Consider the following 21,117-nt stretch of genomic DNA (forward strand, 5'->3'; position numbering starts at 1 on the left):
TCCCCAGGGACGGAGCAGAGACAGGAAGGCCCCACGAGCACGCACACCAGGAAACCTGATCCTGGAGCCACTGGGGACAGAGAAGCAGCCTGCAGAGCCAGGGTGCCCACAGCCACCCCAGTGAGCCCTCGAACCAGGACGTCCAAGAACATCACTGCAAGTGAACCCCACGTGGCCGCAGGGGCACAGTGTGCGAGCGGTCCTGTGGACGGGGCAGTGGCGCCACGGACGTCCACGCCCAGCCCTGCTGTCAGGCCAGAGGCCTGTCCTCCCACCAGTCAGCATCCCCACTCCCGAGAGACAACTACTCAGGCTGGAGACTCATCGCTCTTAACGTGAGCAATGCTAAAGGAGAGCTGTTAATTTCATTCTTCATCTCTTAATGGCAGAGGGATCCTGCACACTCCTTCTTGGGCACAAATAAGTGATGGGCACGTGGAGAGTTCCAAATCAAGTCAACAAGACAACCATAAAGACAGGTAAACATCTAAACTTAGGCCTGTGCCCGTCGGTCCACACAGTTTGTGACCAGACTGCCGCACTGACGACACAGACGCTGCAGGGCTGTGTGACGGCGGGCAGGCCCCCTCCCCCACCCCGGGAGCCAGCACGCGGCCGAGCTGGGGACACTGGCCCGAAAGCAGGGTGTCCTCGCCCTCTAGACCGACGCCAGACAACCCGCACACCCCAGGCCTGGTTTCAGCCTGGTCCACAGCCGAGCTACAGCCATGTGCGCACCGGTCTATGTGCACACACGTAATGGCAAACTGCCAACAGTAGGGTCTACAGGCCGGAACGCGGAGCGCCGGTCCCCGTCTCGCTCACCTGGCCGCACTGTCCCCGGCGGGGCCGTCCCCGGCCACGCGGGCTGTGGTGACCAGGCGCAGACTGCGGCGGGACATTCTTGGAGAATCAAATACAGGATCCAACTTGTGTTCAGTCTCAAAATCCAGAGCATCAGAAGAATAACTTGAACTAGAAGGAAAAAAACCTTGTCAGAGATAAACACCAATTACAGCACCACTTTTATTTATTTTTTTTTTTACAGCACCACTTTTAAAGCAAACTAACGGAACGTGCAATCTAGTGTGAATTTTTAAAAACAGCCATTAGGATGTGAAGCCTTTCCTACAAAGCAAAAGCAAGCTGGGACCAACCTGGCCCACAGCTGACACGCCCTCCACGGGCTCTGACCACAGCCCCTGCCTGGGGTTCAGGTCTAGGGCTGGCTCTGGGAAGTGTGAGAGATGCGCTGAAGTCACCAGCATCCCTCCATAGGCCGTGAAGTCAACACTGTCAGAAAACTACAACCTTTACTGTTAATAGTGGACCCTGCCTGATAATGCAGTTAATGAGACAGGGAGCCCAGGAAGCTGCTGAATAATCAAAGAAGAGGAAAGGAAAAGCCAGTGACTGAGCCAACAGCGCCACTTTGCGTCTAACTCATCGTTAAGTCCAGAGACGGATGGTACAAAGAAAACCCACTTCCATGTAATTTCCTTAAACCAAAACACAGGTCCTTCTGCGCTGTCAGCAAGCTTTCCAGATCCGGGAACATGAGTGGAGAACCTGCTCAGTGCCTCGTATGGGCGGGGGTCCTAGAGACAGTCCAGCAGCTAGGCAGGACAGTGAGGACTCCACACCTCCAGGAGGCGAGCTCACAACCCGGCAGGAAGGAGGAAGGTGAGGGAGAGGGCAGAGCTGCCACAGGGAGCAAAGCAGGGGAAAAGTAAATTGCAGCCCAAGGCACAAGGGTGGGGCTGCATGAACTTGGGCCCATTTGCAAACAAAGGCCTTCTGGAAGCAGAGGGAGACCTGCTCCCTGGGAGGCCCTGGGCAGGCCCAGTGGTTTATCTGCCGGAGGTGGAGACTCTGGAGACACCTGGGGGCATGTCCACAAGGCAGCAGAACAGGCCCCAGTCAAGACAGCAGACCACTGGGCTAAGGATCTGGACATCCAGGGTAACCAGGAGCATCTGAGTAAAGTAAATGGGCTTTACATTTCTGCAGTTTACTTTATATTATAAAAACATTTTCAGAAGCGCCCCTGGTGGCTCAGTGGTAAAGAATTTGCCTGCCAATGCAGGAGACACAGTTGGATCCCTGATCCTAAAGATCCCGTAGGCCACAGAGCAACTAATCCCCTGCACCAAAACTATCGAGCCTGTGCTCTAGAGCCTAGGAGTCTCAAGCACTGAGCCCACGAGCTGCAACTCCTGAAGCCTGTATGCCGTAGAGCCCATGTTTCACAAGGAGAAGCCACCACACTGAGAAACTTCACGTTACACCTAGAGAGCAGGCCCACCCTCCACAGCCAGAGAAAAGCCCGTGCAGCCACGGAGACCAGCACAGCCAGGAATAAAGAAATACAATCACAAAAAAATTTTTCAGAATCAAGCTCATTATAAACTTAGATCTGACACTGTGCTTAGTGGCTCAGTCGTGTCCAACTCTTTGCGACCCCATGGACTGATGATGCCTACCAGGTTCCTCTGTCCATGGGATTTCCCAGGCAAGAATACTGGAGTAGGTTGTCATTTCCTTCTCCAGGGGATCTTCCCAATCCAGGGGCCGAACCCAGGATTCTCGCATTGCAGGCGGATTTTTACCCTCTGAGCCACCAGGGAAGCCCACTTTAGATCTGACACTGAAACATGTTAAATCAAACCAACACAAACAGCTTCAAGCTGCTGTGTCTATTTGAGGCATCACCGATAACTTAAGGAAAAGGTTCCTAACTTTAGAGGCTGGAGTAGAGGCAGGACAAAGTCTGCACTAACCCACACTGAATAGTGAGGATGCTAAGCTCAACATAATTTTAATACAAAATATAGTTATTACTCTTCCAAAATTACTTTACATAATTTTCTTAAATGAAAACTGTAATTATTTCAAGTCAGAATTCACCACGTAGATGTGGACTAACACCCCTCCACCAACTTCCTCTCCTGAGATGTAGGCCTCGACCCCCGGGGCACTGGGGTTCCCATCTGGGCTGGCCGAGGGCCAGACGGTGCCTGCCGCCCACAGAGCTCTCGAGCCTGAGGCTCACACACCCTCCCATGAGCTGGTCCTCTCCCAGGCCCTCCTCCGGTGCCCTCCCAGGCTGCGAAGTCACCCTTGACCCTCACTCCCGTCAACCACAAGGCCTCCAGTGTTCCCTCCCAAACCCCACACCCTGCCTAGCACTGCCCGAGCCCTGTCCCCACAGAGTCTCAGCTGAATGTCTGCCAGGCTCTGCAGAGCACCGTCCCCATTCTGAAGACCCGCACAAACCTGGTCCCACCCCTCTGGGTGGAAACCCTGTGCTGACTGCCCTCCTCCCACCAGCACACCTCAGCCTACCTGCCTTTCCCACTCCAGCCCTCATCCACCTCCGTGGCTCTGCTAGAGTGACCTGACTGAAACAAACAGTGCTGCTCTCCCAAGGGAGAGATCCAGATAAAGGGATGTTTAAAGACTGTATTTAAAATGGATCATAAAAACAGATAAATAACTATAAAAACAAAATTAAATGGGTTATAAAAACTAAAAATAAATTACCAAGAATTATTTTTATGCTCCACAAATACAGAATAAGGAAGAGTTTTACTTGAGTTGGCCCACTCATTTTGTTCTAAAATACTACAGACTTTCCATAAAAACAGTACATGTTACTATGGAAAAGCATGACATGATCTAAACTTGTGACTAAAAACTCAAATCATTAACTATCAGGTTTGAGTAATGCTGCTACGAAGTATGTTTCTGAAAATACCTTCCAATTTTCTTTAAGTTTTGATCACACTTTTAATTTTTAGAAGACAAGCCATTGATAAAACTGACACTAGCATCTTTCCTGTGTGCTCTAAACATCTTGCCAGGATGCAAAGATTTTTCTGTCTGCTAATCAAATCCTCACCAACCTAGGAACATCATCCCTTTGCCATTGGCCCATAACTTTACCATACTTAAGTTTCATCTCAACTGTCCCTTCTACTTGGTAAACTAGAAAGGCAAAGAGCAAGTCAATGCCTCCTAAGACTCAGACTTCCAGGCGCAGCACAAAATCACAATACAAATAAAAACAGGAGACCCAGCACTGCATCCACCAGAAGCCGTGCTCCAGAAACCGAGGCTTCACCAAGACTCTGCTCAGGGTGCCTCCTCTCAAGGGCAAATCACTTTCCAGGTTACTTCTGTTAACTTTAAACTGCTCAGCCATCAACACAAATCACAAACCTCAACTTGACCACACAGATGTGCTCTTAAGACCACAGCCCCCTGGGTGGAGACTAAATCAGTCATTTGCAGTGATGAATCACTGAGTCATCAGAAACGTTTGGTTTTCAAAAAAAACCCTCATAATTTCCATGTCAGTTTAGCAGTTTTGTAAAACCAGAGCATAACATAAAGTTCATAGACATTTTCACTTTCAACACAAAGCAGCTGGGTGCAAGTACTATGAACCCCCCAAAAACCCCCCGGCATTCAAGACAACGCACACGTGCAGCTCACCTGAGTGCATACGTGTAGCCAGTGTTCTCGGGCACACACTGGGGAGGAGTGTACGTGTGGAGCCGAGAGAAGTCCATGCTCACGGTCTCAAAGCATACTGCAGAGAGTGGGAAAAGCAACGCAGGCTGTTAAAGGCTGGGACACACAGAGGAGCCCTGTACAAACTGACTCAAGAGCTGCCGTCAACACTTTGATCAAACAGGGCCAGTTAGAAGTTAAAGCAGGGTTGCTTTTCTCCTTTTAAGCAAAGGAGACAAGTTTTCTCACGGCTCCAAGTCCAGAGTGTAGTTAGTTGTCAGACTGAGTTCCCTAAAATGATAAATCTACAAAAGCAAAGGGGGAAATCCTAGACCGATTGACTGAAAATGAAGAGAAAAGAGAGAGTAGCTGAGAACCCTCTTCAGAGCGTATTTTTTAAATTCCTGAAGGTGTCAAAACATTCTCACGCCTTGGGAATAAATTTTCGTTGTTATTAAGTAAAACAGCACTGACTCTTGTTCCACGGTGAAGATCACCCCCATGCTTTCCTCGAAGGTCAAGTTTTTTTAATTATACAAGTGCCTCAGAATCAGAAGACTGCAGGCTGAATAAGAGATAAGCTACAAGCTCTGGCTACACTTTTATTTCCCCCCCCAAAAACACAGATTATTTTTAAATTTAAAAGTTTTGAACATATTGTTTTCAAGGTTGTCATCCAGATTTCTTTGAAATGACTCAAATTTTCCTCTGGCTAAAAATACACACTTCAAAAAAGAGAAAAAAAAAAAAAAACACCACCACACCCTCATAGGAGTAACATGAATCTTAATCTATTGTTCAAAAACCAAGGAAGATAAACCTGGACAAAAAAAAATTCACGCATAAATGACTGATTTCTATAAACTAAGCCAAAAGTACTTAAAATTCACCCCATATTCTTTGAAACAATCCAGGTAGACTTTTAAAAACTAAGTTCCCACAGAAACAAACACCACACACACTAAAAAACAAACACCACTGTTTACATGTTAGGACTGTCACCATGCCGACTAATTTCGACACTGCCCCGCCCCGACTGGGGACCTGGCTCGTGGGCCCAGGCAGCACATGCGCCAGACAAGGACAATCACTCTATTAACAGACACCTGGAGCTCCTGCTGCCAAGACCAGTACCTGAGGTGAGCCCACGTCTGTGTTCAGCACCCGCCCACGGGCCTCCCTGTGTCCCCCTCTGGCAGCGGAGCCCAGGTTCCGCGGGCGGGGCTGCACCCAGCAGAGGGTAACAATGGCTCTGCCGGAGCTCCTCGAGCTTACCAGGCAACCAGAGTAGCCCCAACACGGAATCTGCTCCCAGCCCCAGCTTCATTCCCAAAGCGACCTTTCACTTGGCTGTCTACCACCCGCTCAGTACCATCCCCAGGTTAAAGCGGTTCTCACTGCTGCTTTTGTTTTAATGACGGTTTTATTTCATCATTTCCAAACCTGTACCTTTTTAAAAATTATTTATTTATTTATGGCTGTGCTGGTCTTCGCTGCTGCAAGGCTTTCTCCAGTTGCAGCGAGCAGCGGCTGCTCTCGCTGCGGTCGGCACAGGCTTCTCACCGCAGTGGCTTCTCTTGCTCCGTGTGGTACACAAGGTCTCAGGTGCCCAGGCCCAGCAGCTGAGGTGCATGGACATGGCTGCTCCTCAGCGCCCGGATCAGGGGTCGAACCCATGTTTCCTGCACTGGCAGGTGGATTCCACCACAGAGCCACCAGGGAAGCCCCGCTGCAGAAGATGTTGACCAATGTGTCTACAACTCGTATTGAATACAACCTAGTGAACTGAGTATTTGGATCGGTTCACACAAAGTCGTTTGCAAAGTTATAAACGACTGAGTGGCAGGTGACCGAAAGCCAAGCAGCACTGAAGTATCACGACGATGACGTAGAGACATCAGAACGCCCGGCTGAGAACAAGGCCAACTCCGACGGGTCTGGGCTCTGACCCCAGCTCTGCCACGAGCTGACTGGCTGCCTGCGCCAGCTCCTCACGCTCAGGCAGCTCTGTGAGTGGCGGCAGAGCTCCAGGCAAGGCCGCAGAAGGGCTGCAGTGAGGACCAGCCCATGACTGAGAAGAGAAGAGCCTGGAGAGGAGGCCACTCGAAGAACTGACAGCCTTTTTACTTTATTCTATTTGCAATGTATCCATAATACTTTCTAACTTCATTTACTTGAAGTATAGTAGATTTACAAGATTTCAGGTGTATAGCAAAGTAATTCAGCTATATATACATACAAACATATACACAAATACAAAGTATTTTTTATCCTTTTCCATGATAGGTTACTACACAATATTGAATACAGTCCCCTTTGCTATACAATAGGTCCCTGTTGTCTGCCTAGTACAGCCTTTTTATTTTAAGAAAAGTTACATTAATATGTTCTCACGTTTTCATCTACCTAAAAGAGAGGTTAATTTCTAATGGGATAACAGTGTTTTCAAAGCTGTCAGAAGCAAAGGACCAGCTACAACCACACCACTCAGCCTGGTTCTTCCTATCGATAAGACAGATGAAGCTGAGTGATACCACCCTTGTCAGGCTTAACGGAGGCCTTCTGCCACAATTCAAAAAGAAATGTGACTTCTTGTCTCTTAAATAAAATTCTATCCAAGAACCAAGTGTAGCTACTGACCATCAGACGAGTCTCCTACCACGAGCAGGATAGGGTTACAGCAAAGTGACCGCGTAAACGTCCTACAGGCGACAACACAGACACAAGCTGGTGGCAGGCTCGTGGAAGGCTTTCGGCTAAATGTTTTATGAGGGGAGCTTCAAACGTAAAATGCCCAAGGATAACACCGTGGAGACAGCACTGGTGTGGACACACAGCTCTAGGAAGACCAGCCGAGGTCTGGAGGAAAGGCACACGGGAGACGGTGGAGGGCAGTCTTGGCCATGCTGGTCGGAGCTCAGCGGCCACAGGAGTGGAAGGAATGGGAGACTGAGGTCAGTGCTCTTACTTTTCCCTACTCACGCTGACTTCACTCCTGTAACCACAGACTTTGTGTTCAGTACACACGTGTAACATCTTCTGCAGAACCCACCCCTGTCTAATCAGACCTGCGGCTCAGGGAAATGCCGCCCTGGCCTTGACTGCCTCCAGTGCCCAGAAAACCACCTCCCCACGCAGATCCTCCCAAAGCAGCAGGTGGGTACAGAGGCTGCAGCAAGCTTGACTCAGAAGCGCGCCGAAGGGGGAGGCGTGCTGCCCTGTGCTCAGTGTGGACGCGGCTCGGGGTGCAGGCGCGCTGTTCCTCTCCACACCCCGCTTCTCCTCTGCCAACTCTGCTGCCTCAGTCTGCCTCCCTGGACACATCATGATGTGGCTTCACAACACTTTAAAATTAATCTCTAGTTCCTTTCATAAAACACGAACATTAGATAAAATTATAGAGTAAAATAAAGCAAAGGAGAATTAAATGATGCATGTAAAGCAATGCCTGATACATGGCAAATACTCATCAAGTAAGCTTTAATTATTTTGTGGAATACAATTACAAAGTCTGTTTTAATTGTTTTTTAAAGAAGGATTTTTTTCTTTGTCTTCTGAGTTAACAATCCCCAAGATTGAAGAGTCACTCACCCCAGCCTCAGTGAAAGAGAAAGTCCGGCGGCAGCTCAAATGGCCGCACCCCAGAGCCCGCAGGCAGAAGGCCGCCCCAGCCTCGGCTCAGCAGGACCCCAGCAGCGGTCTCCCCGCTGCAGGGCCTGGCGTGTCCCCAGAGCCGCTGCCGGCTCCTTTTACACCATTGCTACTTCAAGCCCGAGTGTAACCTTAGAACGTTCCCACTTGCAGCAAGGGCCTGTGACTTGAGGGAGATCAGATTTGCATTTATAATCTGAGCAGTATTGAAAGAGCAAGTGAAATAATGAATTGAAAATGTTTTCATCAGCATCAGAAAATCCTGAAAAGAATTCCAAGTCAACATTTTGCAAATACGTGTGTTTATAAGGAGCTGTCCTGTGCAGGCTTCACTGTCCTCATTTCTCTAGTCTCTTTCAGGCCACACCCTTCTCCCAACGGTGTCACCACCGGGCTGACCTCCTCACGGGCCACGTGTCCTCTGCGCCCCTAATGTGGACATGGCGGGGCGCACGGCGGAGCCGGGCTCACACCAGGGCGCCTCCAGGCCCAGCAGGCTAGCGTGGGGGGGAGGGAGGGGGTGCTCCCTGGGAAAGAGTGCTCTTGAACAGTGTTCAAACTGCCAGTCCCGAGTGGAGGCGGTGGGGGTGGCGGGGGGTGCAGCGCTCACCTCAGCAGATGCGGCCGTGAGTGGAGAAGGAAGTTCCGGTGTCACCCTCTGATCGTGTCGTGGCGGCCACGCACACAGGCCAGCACGCACGGGCAAAAAAAGGTCCTCTGTCTAGGCTGCAGACGCTGGTCTCAAACCTAGGAAATGAAGTAAGTGTCGTTACCAACACGCAGATCCTAGCGGGGCTTTAAAGTATGAGTTAAGATGCCTCATCGGTGACACTTGGCTTCTCCTTTAAAGCTCTCCCCTTGCCCAGGGCACACTGTAATATTTACACCATGTGGGAGAAGTAAAATAAAAAGTTCAGTTTTTGTTCTTGAATGCTTTGGTCAAAAGTGGATTTTAGTTCTACCACGACATATAATTTGAATCTCTACTATTTAGAACATTTGTACTCATCTAGTAACAATCTAGAAGACATGCCTGAAAAATATTAAAAATTACAAGTCACATGGTTGAAAATAGAGACTGAAGCAAATGGCAATACCAAAGAAAGAAAATAAAACTGTTAACAGCACTGAAATAAATTAGCACAAAATATTTTCTTAGGAAATGCTATCAGTTCTTAAATAAAACTAGAAAAAAATCAAACTTTAAAAATGGTCTGCAGCATTTCTTCTCATTATTATAAACCACAAGCATCATCATCTAGTAGGTAATTATTTTTTATTGAACCATGTATAAGGCTATCAGAATTTGCTCCAAAGGCACTGTGTTTATAAAGATAAGCAAGTCACAAATCAAGGTTTCTATGAACTGATGGGGCTGCTGACCAAGTGGGCCGAGCCCAGAAGTGAGCCTGACGGACACAGGCTGACACGGCTTCCCTGCACAAATCCTCAGGGGCAACATGACCGCCTTGTCAGCCCTCGCCAGAGTCCCCTGTGAGCACCGCACCTCGCCCTCAGGAAGCGCGGCCGTCCAAGGGGTCAGCGCCAGACAGCGCCCTCCCCTCCCTGGGCACAGGGCCAGACATCATCTGCCGCAGGCCATGTCCAAGGCCCTGAGCTGACGGCGGAGGCTGCACTGCCCGCCCCAGGCCCTTGCACCCGCACACGAGGCCCAGCCTCACTCCCACCAACACTGCACCACACAGGGTTTGGTTGTCAACGTGTACCTGTGCCATCTGGTATTTCTTTACTACATGCCTTGTAGAGAAGAATTTTAAATCTGAAATTCAGAGGTGCCCTTTAAAAATTAGTACTATAGTGATTTCTTAAAAATCAGTACTGTATCTTATTGGTGTTTTTGGCCTCACTGCAGGGCATGTGGGATCTTAGTCCCCTGACCAGGGACTGAACTCGCGCGCCCTGAGGTAGAAGCGCAGAGTCTTAACCACTGGACTGCCTGGGAAGCCCTGAGTACTCTACTTTAACATAATCACTTGCTCAGACTTAATCCTGTTAAAACTACATAACATAGAGACTAAAAATATTAGTTATATTTGTCTACAGATTAGAAATAAATATAAACTGGCTTAGAAATGATTGTTTTCCAAAGATCATATTCAATGTAATTACTTCCACAACATAATAAACAGGAATTGGCATTACCTACCTGTTTTCATTTTAAGGAAGCAAAACATTGATAGTTTATGGAAAACTATGATTTATACTTGTAAAGAGTCGGACATGACTGAGCAACTTTACTTACTTAAAAAATAACCTCGTTATTTAAAACAGCTAATCAGAAACAAATGAGTATAACCTAAAAATACATGAAAGATCTTTACAGAATATTATATTTGTTTTATATATATACTTGAATATATTTTTAAAACTTCAAGAAAAATACTACACTAAATTTAATTGTAAATTTCAGAGAATGAGACTACCCCATCTGGGACTGTTCAACATTTTTTTAAAGAGTAGGTCTGCTAAATGGGACAAGAATCTGAAACAGAACAGATACATGTGAGTGTGACTGAATCACTCTGCTGCACATATGGAATTAACACAACGCTGTTCATCAACTATGCTCCAGGACAGAATAAAAAGTTTTTAAAAATGAGGAGTAGGTTTTGGTCTTATAATTTAAACAATTAATCCAGTAACTATTATTTTCAAAAAGAAAAAGAAGGCCGGTCTTCATCTGTGAAGCGGTGTGAGGTGGCCTGACCTGGGGTTAGGGTTAGGTTCAGTGGTGGGAGCCTGGCCCTCGCACTGCGGCAGGACTTGGCCAGTCACCACCCCCCGCCTGCCCAGCTCGAGAGTGAGAACACCCAACAGGAGTCAGGTATTAGCAGCAGCAACTCTGTACTGACAGCTGCCAGCCAAGATCTGAGGTGTCTTCTTTCAGAAATGATGAAGTAGGAAAAGAGGCAGGCTGGAGAGCTTTGTTTACATAATAGCAGCGTTTTCGGGGAAATAACTCCTTCTACATGGAGATGCATTATCACCTGCTTACATCTCCCAATGACACGCGCTCCAGAAGGTTTTAATAAAACCTGTGTTTCCTCTGACAGGGAGATCTGCCTCAGTGTTTCAGCAAAGGCAAATTACTTACTTTCTGCCTATTACTGTAAAGGGTTTTTCTTTTTAGAAGACAGAAAACATGACCCCACAGTTCTCAGACCCAGAGTGCACTGAGTTTCCTTCCAGCGGTGCGGTCAGAAGAGCTGCGCCCAGCACCTCCCCTGGTAAGAGTTCAGTGACAGCAAGGGACGGAGGGTCTTCCGGAGCAACGCCGGATGGTGGTTCGGGGCCCCCACACCCCACAGGCTCCTCGGGACACTAGAGGAAACTCTGACAGGCGAAAGCCCTCTGTCTCATCCCACGGGAGGCTTGTCTCTTTCTCACCGTCGCACAGGACTTAGGTCGCACATGCCTGGGCTGGCCCCCGTCTGTTGCTGAATAAACGTGTGTGACAGGCCCAGGGGTGAGCCCTCCCCTGCACTCAGCCCTCCTCTGGAAGGCCTTCCTAACCCAGAGCCTGGGAACAGGCTGTCATGGATTCTGCTGCCCACGCAGATCTGACCTCTGCACTCCCCGCCATTTTTAACTCATCTAATCCATCTGTTGCTCCTTTGTATACCTGAGGCAGGCATCTGATTCTACTTCTGCACGTCACCTACTGAATTCAAGGGGAGCAACCACCACCCCCCCAGAACAGCGGCGCCCTCCCTTGGGCCAGTCCCCCACCCCCTGACCATCTCTCGCTGGCTTCCTGGGAGCAAGCACCCCTAATTTCCCCCTATCCAGTCTTGCCTCCTCAAGCCAGAAAACTGCCAGAATGATCCAAAGAGAGATTCAACCATCTCCCTCCCTTCAGATCCCATGGCTTCCCAGCACCCATGAATGAGACCCCTGTCCGGGGCCCCATCTCCCACCACCACATCACAGCTTCAGCAAGAGCCGGGCCCAGGCAGCCCTCTCCCTCTGCTCCATTTACCTACAACTCCGGTGCCCTTCTCTTGTCTGGGACGCCCTCCTGATCCTGATTCCCACTCCCTTGGTCTCCTGCCACCCCAACTGCTCCCAGGTAACTTCTATGCACCTTCTGGCTCTAGCTGAAAGACCACCTCCAGGAAGCATCCAACTTATGTGCCAATTTTAGAGGTCCCTGGTGTTTAACCACATAACAGAACTGTGGTATCTGTTGATCAATGAGTCTTTCTCTCCAACTAGACCGTGAACTCTCTGAGGGCAGGAGCTAACCCTGACTTGTAGAACCAATGAATATCACACAGGTGCCTAGAGAAATGGGAGAAGTCGTCGCTATCACATTGCTTTGCCTTTAACCTGAAAATACTCCTGGTTCCCCTCATCCCTCTCTTGGCACCCCCACCCCATGTTGGATGAACTCCTAAAGAGCAGTAAGGGCTCTACACATCTGGTCCCCAAACTCCTTCTCCTAATCAACCTGAAGCACATCGTGTGTTTCCTCATCTAATCAGAACTGTGGTGTCTGCTGCTTCATTTCCAACTATAACTGGGAACAACCAGAAACAATAATTATAGGATTTTACTGCTACTATAAATGAAAACACTTAATCCACACCATTTCGGGATCACCCTTTCTAATGCTCTGTCCTCCTGCATGTGAAGCACAGGGCTAAAAGTGACTGTTCACCAGTATTAACAGCGTTTGTACCATAAACAGCAAGTAAAGGAACCTTTAAACGGACGTTTTCCATGTTTTAGATGAGGCTCCCATCTTCCAATAACATTAAAGACCAAACAAAGAAAACAGAATGACTAAGAGCAAAGCAACTAGGCAAAGCACTCTTGTTTTGAAGCTGTGTGCGCCCTGGGGAACCCCTCACGCCACCCTGGGAACCACTGATCTATGCTTAATTACTCTCACACGACTCAAGTCTTGGCCCTGCAGCTTTCCTCTGCACAAATATCTAAAACCATCTGTCACAAGGTTCTTACTCCCTAAACTAAAATTCAGTCAATAATGGTTCACCGAGTGCCCCTATGCCACTAAATGAAAAACACAGCACTCAACTAACACACAGGATTACAGATACAGCTCAAACTGCAAAACTGACCAACGAGCCCCACAGGCCATTTAACAGAGCAGCGAGTTACAGCACTGAGTATAATGAACAGCAAGTCACAGACAGCAGCACTGCAGTCTACACGTTTTCTTTGTCCATCCTAAATTTATTTTGGCCCAAAGGAAGTAAAGTTTCAAATGGAGCCGGTCTAGTCTCTTCTATCTGGACATCAAGTGGGCTAAGCTGTCCAAAATAGCAATGAGTTCCCAATCTAGGAAGAAAGGGAGGAAGCAAATGCAGGTGTTTTCAGTCAACAAGATAATACTGCAACCCTCCTGCAGGAACCACAGAGCACAACTACCCTCCAAAATATTCACAGCAACATCACGTGTGCTTGACTGGAATCACTGTTTTGTTTCCACTGCCCTGCGAACCCCAATGTGGGTGCTCAAGTTTTGGATGTGTTCAGGACCACTCAGCTTGAGTCAACGTGGGCCGCATGAAATACCCTGCAGTTCTCTGGGTTCTCACCGCTCCTTGAAATACAGAGGTACGGACAGGTGTTGCAATGCTGAAGCTGGCTTCATCCCGCCAGCACTGCTACCAAAAGTGCCTGGCATTACTCAACAGGAGAAAAAACAATACGAAGAAACTTGGAAACAAGAAAACAAATGGATGAATGAAAACTGACATAGGCCAGAAAAAGCGGAATCATAAGCTTGCAATGAGGAACACTGAGAAATAACCCAGTTTTCATCATGGACCCCCAAAGTCTTAAGATGGTGACACCTGTAAACACTTGGAAGTAAAGACGTAGAACGGAATCAAAATACAGGACGAATCAAACAATGAAAGCCTGTTTAAGAAGCAACTAGGCAAAACCATGTGATCATCTCAACTGGTGCAGGAAAAGCATCTGTCAAAATCCAACAGTTCTTCGTGACAAAAACATTGAACAAACTAGGAAAAGAGAACTTCCTCAATCTGACAAGGGGATTTATTAAAACTCACAGCTAACACCACACTCTATGGTGAAAGGCTGAAAACTTTCCCCTGAAATCAGAAACAAAACAAGGACATCACTTTTACCACTGCTATTCAAGACTGTACTGGATCTAGCCAGAGCAATTAGGCAAGGAAAAAAAAAAAAAGATGGCATCCAAATTAGAAAGCAAAAACTAGGACTTCCCTGGTGGTCCAGCGGCTAAGACTCTGAACTCCCAATGCAGAGGACCTGGGTTTGAGCCCTGGTCGGGGAACTAGATTCCACAAGCTGCAACTAAGACCTGGTGCAGCCAAAATTAATAAATACATAAATGAAAAAAAAAAAAAAAAGCAAAAACTAAAACTGCCTCTATTCACAGATGGCATTATAGAAAATCTTAAAGAATTCACAAAAAACTATTAAAACTAATAAACTGAGCCAAGTTAAAATTGCACGATACAAGATCAAGACACAAAAATAAGTTATATTTCTATTTATTACCAATAAACAATCTAAAAGCAAAATTAAGAAAAGAACTGCTCTTAAAGTAGCAACAAAAAGAATAACAAACTTAGCCAGAGGTTGTGAGTTTGTTCCTCACCTGGAGCACCAAAAAAAAAAAACAACAACAACAAACTTAGTTGAATAAGTTTAAGAAAGTATAAGACTGGTACACTAAAAATGATAAAATATTGCTGAAAGAAATTAAAGACATAAATGAACAGAAAGAGAGCCCCATTCATATGCTGGAAGACAATGCTGTTAACCAGACAATACTCCCCCCTAAGTAAGCATAGATTCAATGTACTTTCAAAATCACAAAGGCCTTTTTTGGTAAATATGGTAAAGCTTATACTTAAATTCATATGAATTGCAATGAATCCCAAACAGCCAAAAACAATGTTGAAAAAGAACAAATTTGGAAAACTCACACTTTCCAATTCCAAAACTTACTTCAAAACAGTGTATTCCCGTCATAATGGCAGACATATAAACTAACAGGATAGAATTAACAGTCCAGAAATAAACTCATACATTTAATGGTCAACTGACGTTCTATGAGGGTGCCGAAACTAGTCAACAGGGAAAGAACAGTCTCTTCAACAAGTGGTGCTGGGACATCTGGACATCTACAAGTGAAGCTGGACCCTTACCTCACCTCATATACAAAAACTGACTCAAAATGAATTAAAGGCCTTCATTTATGAGCTAAAACTATAAAACTCTTAGATTAAAAACATAGAGATTTACCTCCACGACCTTGGATTTGTCAAGTCTCTTAGATAAGACACCAAAAGCATGAGCAACAAAGGAGAAAATAAATGTGGCTTCATCAAAATTAAAAGTTTTGTGCATCAAAGGACACTATCAACAGAGTGAAGAGACAACCCAAAGAATGGAAGAAAGTATACACAAATCATGTATCTGAAAGGGTCTAGTATTCAGGAGATGTAAAGAACTCTTACAACTCAACAAAAAGGCAAATAACCCAATTACAAAATGGACAAGAATGGACATTTTCCAAAGGAAGATATATAAAAGGCGAACAAATACATAAAAAGATGATCAACATCATCAGTTACTATGGAAATGCAAACCAAAATCAAACTGACACACCACCTCACAAGTACTAGGATGGCCATAATAAAACAATACAAAATGGAAAAAGTGTTGGAGAGGATGCAGAGAAAGTGGAACCCTTACACACTGTTGATGGGAATGTAAAATGGTGCAGCTACTGCGGAAAATAGTTTGGTGGCTCCTCTACAAATTAAATATAGAGTTACCATGTGACCCAGCAATTCCACTCCCAGTTACTGACACATACCCCAAAAATGAAAACAGGTGCTCAAACAAAAACTTGTACACAAATGTTCACAGCAACATTATTCGTAATGGACAAAAAGTGAAACAACTCAAATGCCCACTAACAGATGAATGGATAAGCAATTGATATATTTGTACAATGGAATATTATTCAGTTGCAAAGAGGAATCCAAGTTCTGACACACTCTACAACATGGATAAACCTTAAAAACATTCTGCTAAAACAAAAACAAAAAAAAAAAACATTCTGCTATGTGAAAGAAGTCAACATAAAAGGTCACATACTGTAATAATCCATTTGTATTAAAAAAAAAAAAAAATCCAGAACAGACACATTCATAGAAACAGAAAAAACCTTAGCAGCTGCCAGAGGCCAGGAGCAGTGGGTAATGGGAAGTGACTCCTAATGGGTACCGGGCTTTCATCTAGAGTGATAAAAAAGTTCTACAACTAGGCAGTGGTGATGGTTGCAGAGCACTGTGAACAAACTCAATGCCAAGGCACTGTACAGGTTAAAACATAAATTTTATGAGGTGTTTTTTACAACTCAAAAAAAGGAAAAAAAGCAGTTAGCTACACAGCATGGTTCCCCTTCCTGCCTCCCCCTAGAAAAGACTGGAGCATAAAACCAAGGGCTCTCTAGACTTGCAAGTACGAGGGGCAGTCGAGTTATAGAATGCCTTCCTGCAACGGGGGATAAGAGAGCATTTCCTCGCTAATTTGTGAAGCCCACAGCCACAGTCTTCCACCCTACTTTTAAAATGAGGCAGAAGATTGGGAAGCCTTTCTCTGGACCTCTAGAAAGTCCAGTCAAAGGACCCAAGGGCAGCGACACTGAGTATGGCTCAAGGAAACCCAACCCGTCCTCTCAGCCAACAGTGACAGGACCAGCGCGGGTGCAGAGCTCCCCAAGGGCTGGGCAGGGCCCCACTCTCAGATACCCCGATGTTTCAGGACAGGAGGACTCAAGCAAGCCAAAACTTAGGCCACGAACGAAGAATGAGACGCCAAGGCATTCAGAAACAACATGACACAAAATTTTAGAGGAAAAAACAGTAACGATCAACAAACCCCTGGGAAATGGTAAAATCCGAAGGCCAAAACAAAACGCTCAACAAATGAATTAGGAGATTAAGGAAATCTAGAAAGTCAAACAAGAAGACAACGGTGGAAAATAGGAGAGATAAAGATGACAAATCAAGAGGTCCAATGCCCAAATACAGTAGCATTTCCAAACACACAGAGAAAAAAAAGAAAAAAAAAGAAGAAAACTATCAAAGCAAATAAATCGAGAAAATTAAAATTCTCCAGAACTTCCCAGTCACCCCGCGTTTCCAGACTTAACTCTAAAGTGTCCGATGAAACGGATGAAAACACACCCGGACGGCTCACGTTTCGGAGCCGCGAGGGCGGGGCGAGGGAACGGGTCGGGCACTGAGGACCCGGCGCGGTGCCGGGCACCAGGCCTTGCCGGCCCGACCTCGGCCCCCGCCTGCATCGGCGGGCACGCGCGACCCCGGGCCGGAGCGGCGAGCCGGGCGCGCGAGCCGAAGGCAGGCGAGGGGCGCGGCGCCCGGCGGGCGGGGGGCGGCGGACCGCGGAGCGGGCGGCGGGCGCTGAATAAGCGCCAGGTGAGGCGCGGGGCGCTCGGTCAGCAGAGGGGACGCGGCCTGAGGAAGAGCGGCCTGGCGGGGGGGGGGGTGTCTGACCAGGGTCCGGCGGTGCCGCGCACGTCCCGCGGGCAGGGACGACTGTCTGAGGAGGGGGCGCGGGGGCCGCGGGGCTGAGGAGAGGCTGCGGCCGTTGGCGGCCTCGCCGGGGCCCGCGGCCGCCCCTGCCCCCGCCGCCCGGAGGGGCGCCTGGGCCCCGGGCCCACCGCGCCCGGCCCTCCAGCCCCGAGCCCCGCCACAGCTCACCTGCCTCGCGCCGCGCTCGCCGCCGCCGCCGCTGCCGCCTGAGGCCTTGTCTGCACCGCCCAGGCCCGGGAGACCGTGCCCTGCCAGCCAATCGCGCGCCGCGCCGGGGAGCAACGCGGACGCGCACCAATCGCGGGCGCGCCTCTGGAAGCTCCTCGGCCAATACAGAGGCGGCCTCCCGAGGGGCCCACCCAATCGACAACGGAGGCCGAGCCGCGGGCGGGGAGGTGGGCGGGCCCCCAAGGCGGCGCGCGCGGGGACGGGCGGGGCGAGAGGGCTCCGAGGAGGCGCGTAGGGCTTTCGTGCCGAGCGAAACCTCGGGCGCGGGAGGACGTCCGTCTCGATTCCGAGCAACCAGGCCGCCCTCCCTGCGACCCCCGTCCCCGCGCCTCGTGGCTGTCCCCGCGCCCCCGGCCCCGACACCCCGTACCCGTGCGGCCTCCGAGCTCCGCCCGCGTCCCTAGGCGTCGCAGGTGCGCTCCTCCGAGGCGGGAGGTGGCGGAGTCGGGCTCTCAGGCCGCTGCTCCGGGGCCTGCGGAGGACACATGCGCCTTCCTAGCCTGCAGCCTTCTCCACCCACGGATAACAACAAACCACTCTCCGGTGGGGTGTTGCGCTGTTTGATCCCGACCTTTATTATCTCTTTGAGTTTCAAGAACCGATTTGCCGGGTAGATAAAGAAGCTGTTATGATCCTACTTTACAAAAGAGGAAACGCGGCTCCAGCAGGTTAGCGGGCAGGTGAGGGTGAGAAGACTGCCCAACTGGCCTCTCACGGAAAGACTTCCAGCGCGGCAAAGAAAAAACCAGTTGCAAGGGCTATTTTAATGAGAACGTATTTATTACAATAATGGCAGTGGACTAATGCAGTGTTAGCTGGCTGTCCTTGTAGGGTTTATTAAGAGAAAGGATGGCCTTTTTCTTCTCTTATTTTTCTAACTCAGCACAGGGGCTGTGTCTTTAGGTGAGCTCGCAGGAAGTCATATCCCCTGTATAAATTTCACAAATGCCTTTTTATAAGCGGGGTAGGTGGTCAACAGGAGCAGTGCAGAGAGAGGAGAGAAGGGTGTGTTTTTTCTGGTGTGTTTTGGTTTGTTTTTTGAGTGTTGCCTGGGAGGGCGGAGCGGGAGTGGGGTGTAAGGCAGGGGGAGGAGTGGATTGAGGAGAATAAATATCCGGATTAAGTCTAGGCCTTCCAGTTGTCCACAGTAGCTACCGGCCACATGTAATTACTATCACTGGAAATGTGGCTAGTTGGAATTGAGGTGAGCTGTGCATTTTGAAGACTTAAGTATGAAAAGGAAGGTTAAATATCTCATTTTAAAATATTGCTTATTTGTTGTAATATTTTGGATTTTGCTGTTGTTTAGTCACTTAGTTGTGTCTGACTCTTTGTGACCCCACAGACTGTACGCCACCCGGCTCCTCTGTCCATGTGATTCTCCAGGCAAGAGTACTGGAGTGGATTGCTATTTCCTTCTCCAGGGAATCTTCCTGACACAGGGATCAAACCCTTGTCTCCAGCTTGGCAGGTGGATTCTTTACCACTGAGCCACCAGGGAAACCCAATATTTTGGATATGTTGGTTAAATAAAACATCTGTTGTTCAGTTACTCTGTTGTGTCCAACTCTTTGGGACCCCATGGACTGTAGCACACCAGGCTTCCCTGTCCTTCATTATCTCCTGGAGTTTTCTGAAACTCATGTCCATCGAGTCAATGATACCATCCAACCATCTCATTCTCTGTCATAATATCAAATTAATTTCATCTGTTTCTCTGAGTTTTTAGTGCAGCTTCTAGAAGATGCAAAGTTTCATAGTTGACACGCATGGTGTTCCCTAGTGGACAGCGGTGTAGACGTTGGGGGGACACTTCTGGATAAGGATTCCACATGGAAGGCAGGTCACAGAGTCCATCGTTTTCCTTCCAATAATTACAAAACTACTGAGGCCAATTTACAAGAAGAAAAAATATTTCACCAGCAACAACAGACAAGGAAGGATGCAAACCCACATGCCATAAGACCAGAGGAGGGGAAGAGGTCCTGGTGGGGCTCTGTGGAACCCCCAGTACATAATGAAAGGGAGCTCGCAAAATCCTAAGGGTCCTGACAGGTAAGCCCCCACCGGCCAGGTCTGAGGGAGAGCAGCAGGCCTGGTTGGGAAAGGCACGAAAACCTCTGAAAGTAGAAGGCCCTGCTTCCCATCCTGGGCCCCGCCCCTACCGTCCTCAGCCTCGCTGCTCACCATTCAGACCTCCAGGCTGGGGAGCAGGGAGTGCGGCACAGGGGTAGGGGACAGTGCTCCTAGCTGAAAACAATGGAAACACTCCCCAGTGAAAGAAAACAAGCGGCCCCCGAGGGCGGAAGCAGTGCTGACAGCCGCTACCTCAGGCCCGGGTGATGGGGAAACGCAGGACTCCTCAGTCCCTGCCTCCTCCACCTGGTGGGGATGGGCTGTGGAACCAGGGACAGATCCCTGGTGGAAGGAGGCTGAAACGGGGGACAGAGCCCCTGGCGCCAACTCAGGCACACACCTGGAGGTCTTCCCTGGAGGGACTGTGTCCGCCCTGGCGGCTTCTCTAGTCTGTGCTTCAGCTCGTTGGTATCAGCCTGTGGGTGTGAGCGAGTCCAGCTTGCACTGCAGCTGCCCTGCGACCTTCAGCACAGCCACAGACACCTGCAGAGCACCCAGCCCTGCCGAGGCCCAAGCAGGCAGAGACTTCGCCGGCACTGTCGGGGGCCATGGGAGTCCTCCCTTCTCGCTGTGCTAGCCGTGTCTCCTCTGCTTTCCTCCTTCCCCTGCAGGCCTCTTACTCCAAGAAGTCTTGCCCGCTCACCCCACCCACCTGTGTCTCCAGTGTGCCCACCTGGACAGCTGCTTGGCTGCTTGCTCCAAGTCTCCCTTCTCGTTGGGACTGCAGTAATTTAACATGTGTTTGCTGCATATCTACTGTGTGTCCCATATTTAGTAGGGGCTGGGATCCACCACTGAAAATCAAATTTGCTTGCCCACCTGACACCTGTATTCCAGGGGGAAGAGCCATGCGTAACACGTGTGCTTGAGCATGTGTCCTATGCTCACAGAGCAAGAATTCACAATTCAAAAAAGCAAAGGAACCAGAGATCAAATTGCCAACATCCATTGGATCATCAAAAAAGCAAGAGAA

At 48.6% G+C, this 21,117-nt stretch overlaps 1 protein-coding gene across 17 annotated transcripts in view; it reads right to left on the reverse strand.

Annotated features, from left to right (window-relative positions):
- The window catches only part of SUN1 (Sad1 and UNC84 domain containing 1), a 43,767-nt gene extending 25,697 nt beyond the window's left edge, over positions 1-18,070 (reverse strand). For 15 of the 17 annotated variants that reach the window (XM_043915499.1, XM_043915498.1, XM_043915496.1 and 12 more), the window contains exons 1-4: positions 17,949-18,070; positions 8,777-8,913; positions 4,498-4,594; positions 826-975 (exon numbers count right to left, since the gene is read on the reverse strand). In XM_043915499.1, the coding sequence (XP_043771434.1) occupies positions 826-975; positions 4,498-4,574 (227 nt within the window). In that variant the 5' untranslated portion in view covers positions 4,575-4,594; positions 8,777-8,913; positions 17,949-18,070. Of the gene's footprint in view, positions 1-825; positions 976-4,497; positions 4,595-8,106; positions 8,257-8,776; positions 8,914-17,948 lie in introns of those variants that run through there. The other 2 variants (XM_043915488.1, XM_043915484.1) reach the window with 2 other exon arrangements.
- Between the last annotated feature and the right edge of the window lie 3,047 nt (positions 18,071-21,117).

Source organism: Cervus elaphus, chromosome 10 (assembly GCF_910594005.1).
Source record: "Cervus elaphus chromosome 10, mCerEla1.1, whole genome shotgun sequence".
Taxonomy (NCBI): Eukaryota; Metazoa; Chordata; class Mammalia; order Artiodactyla; family Cervidae; genus Cervus; species Cervus elaphus.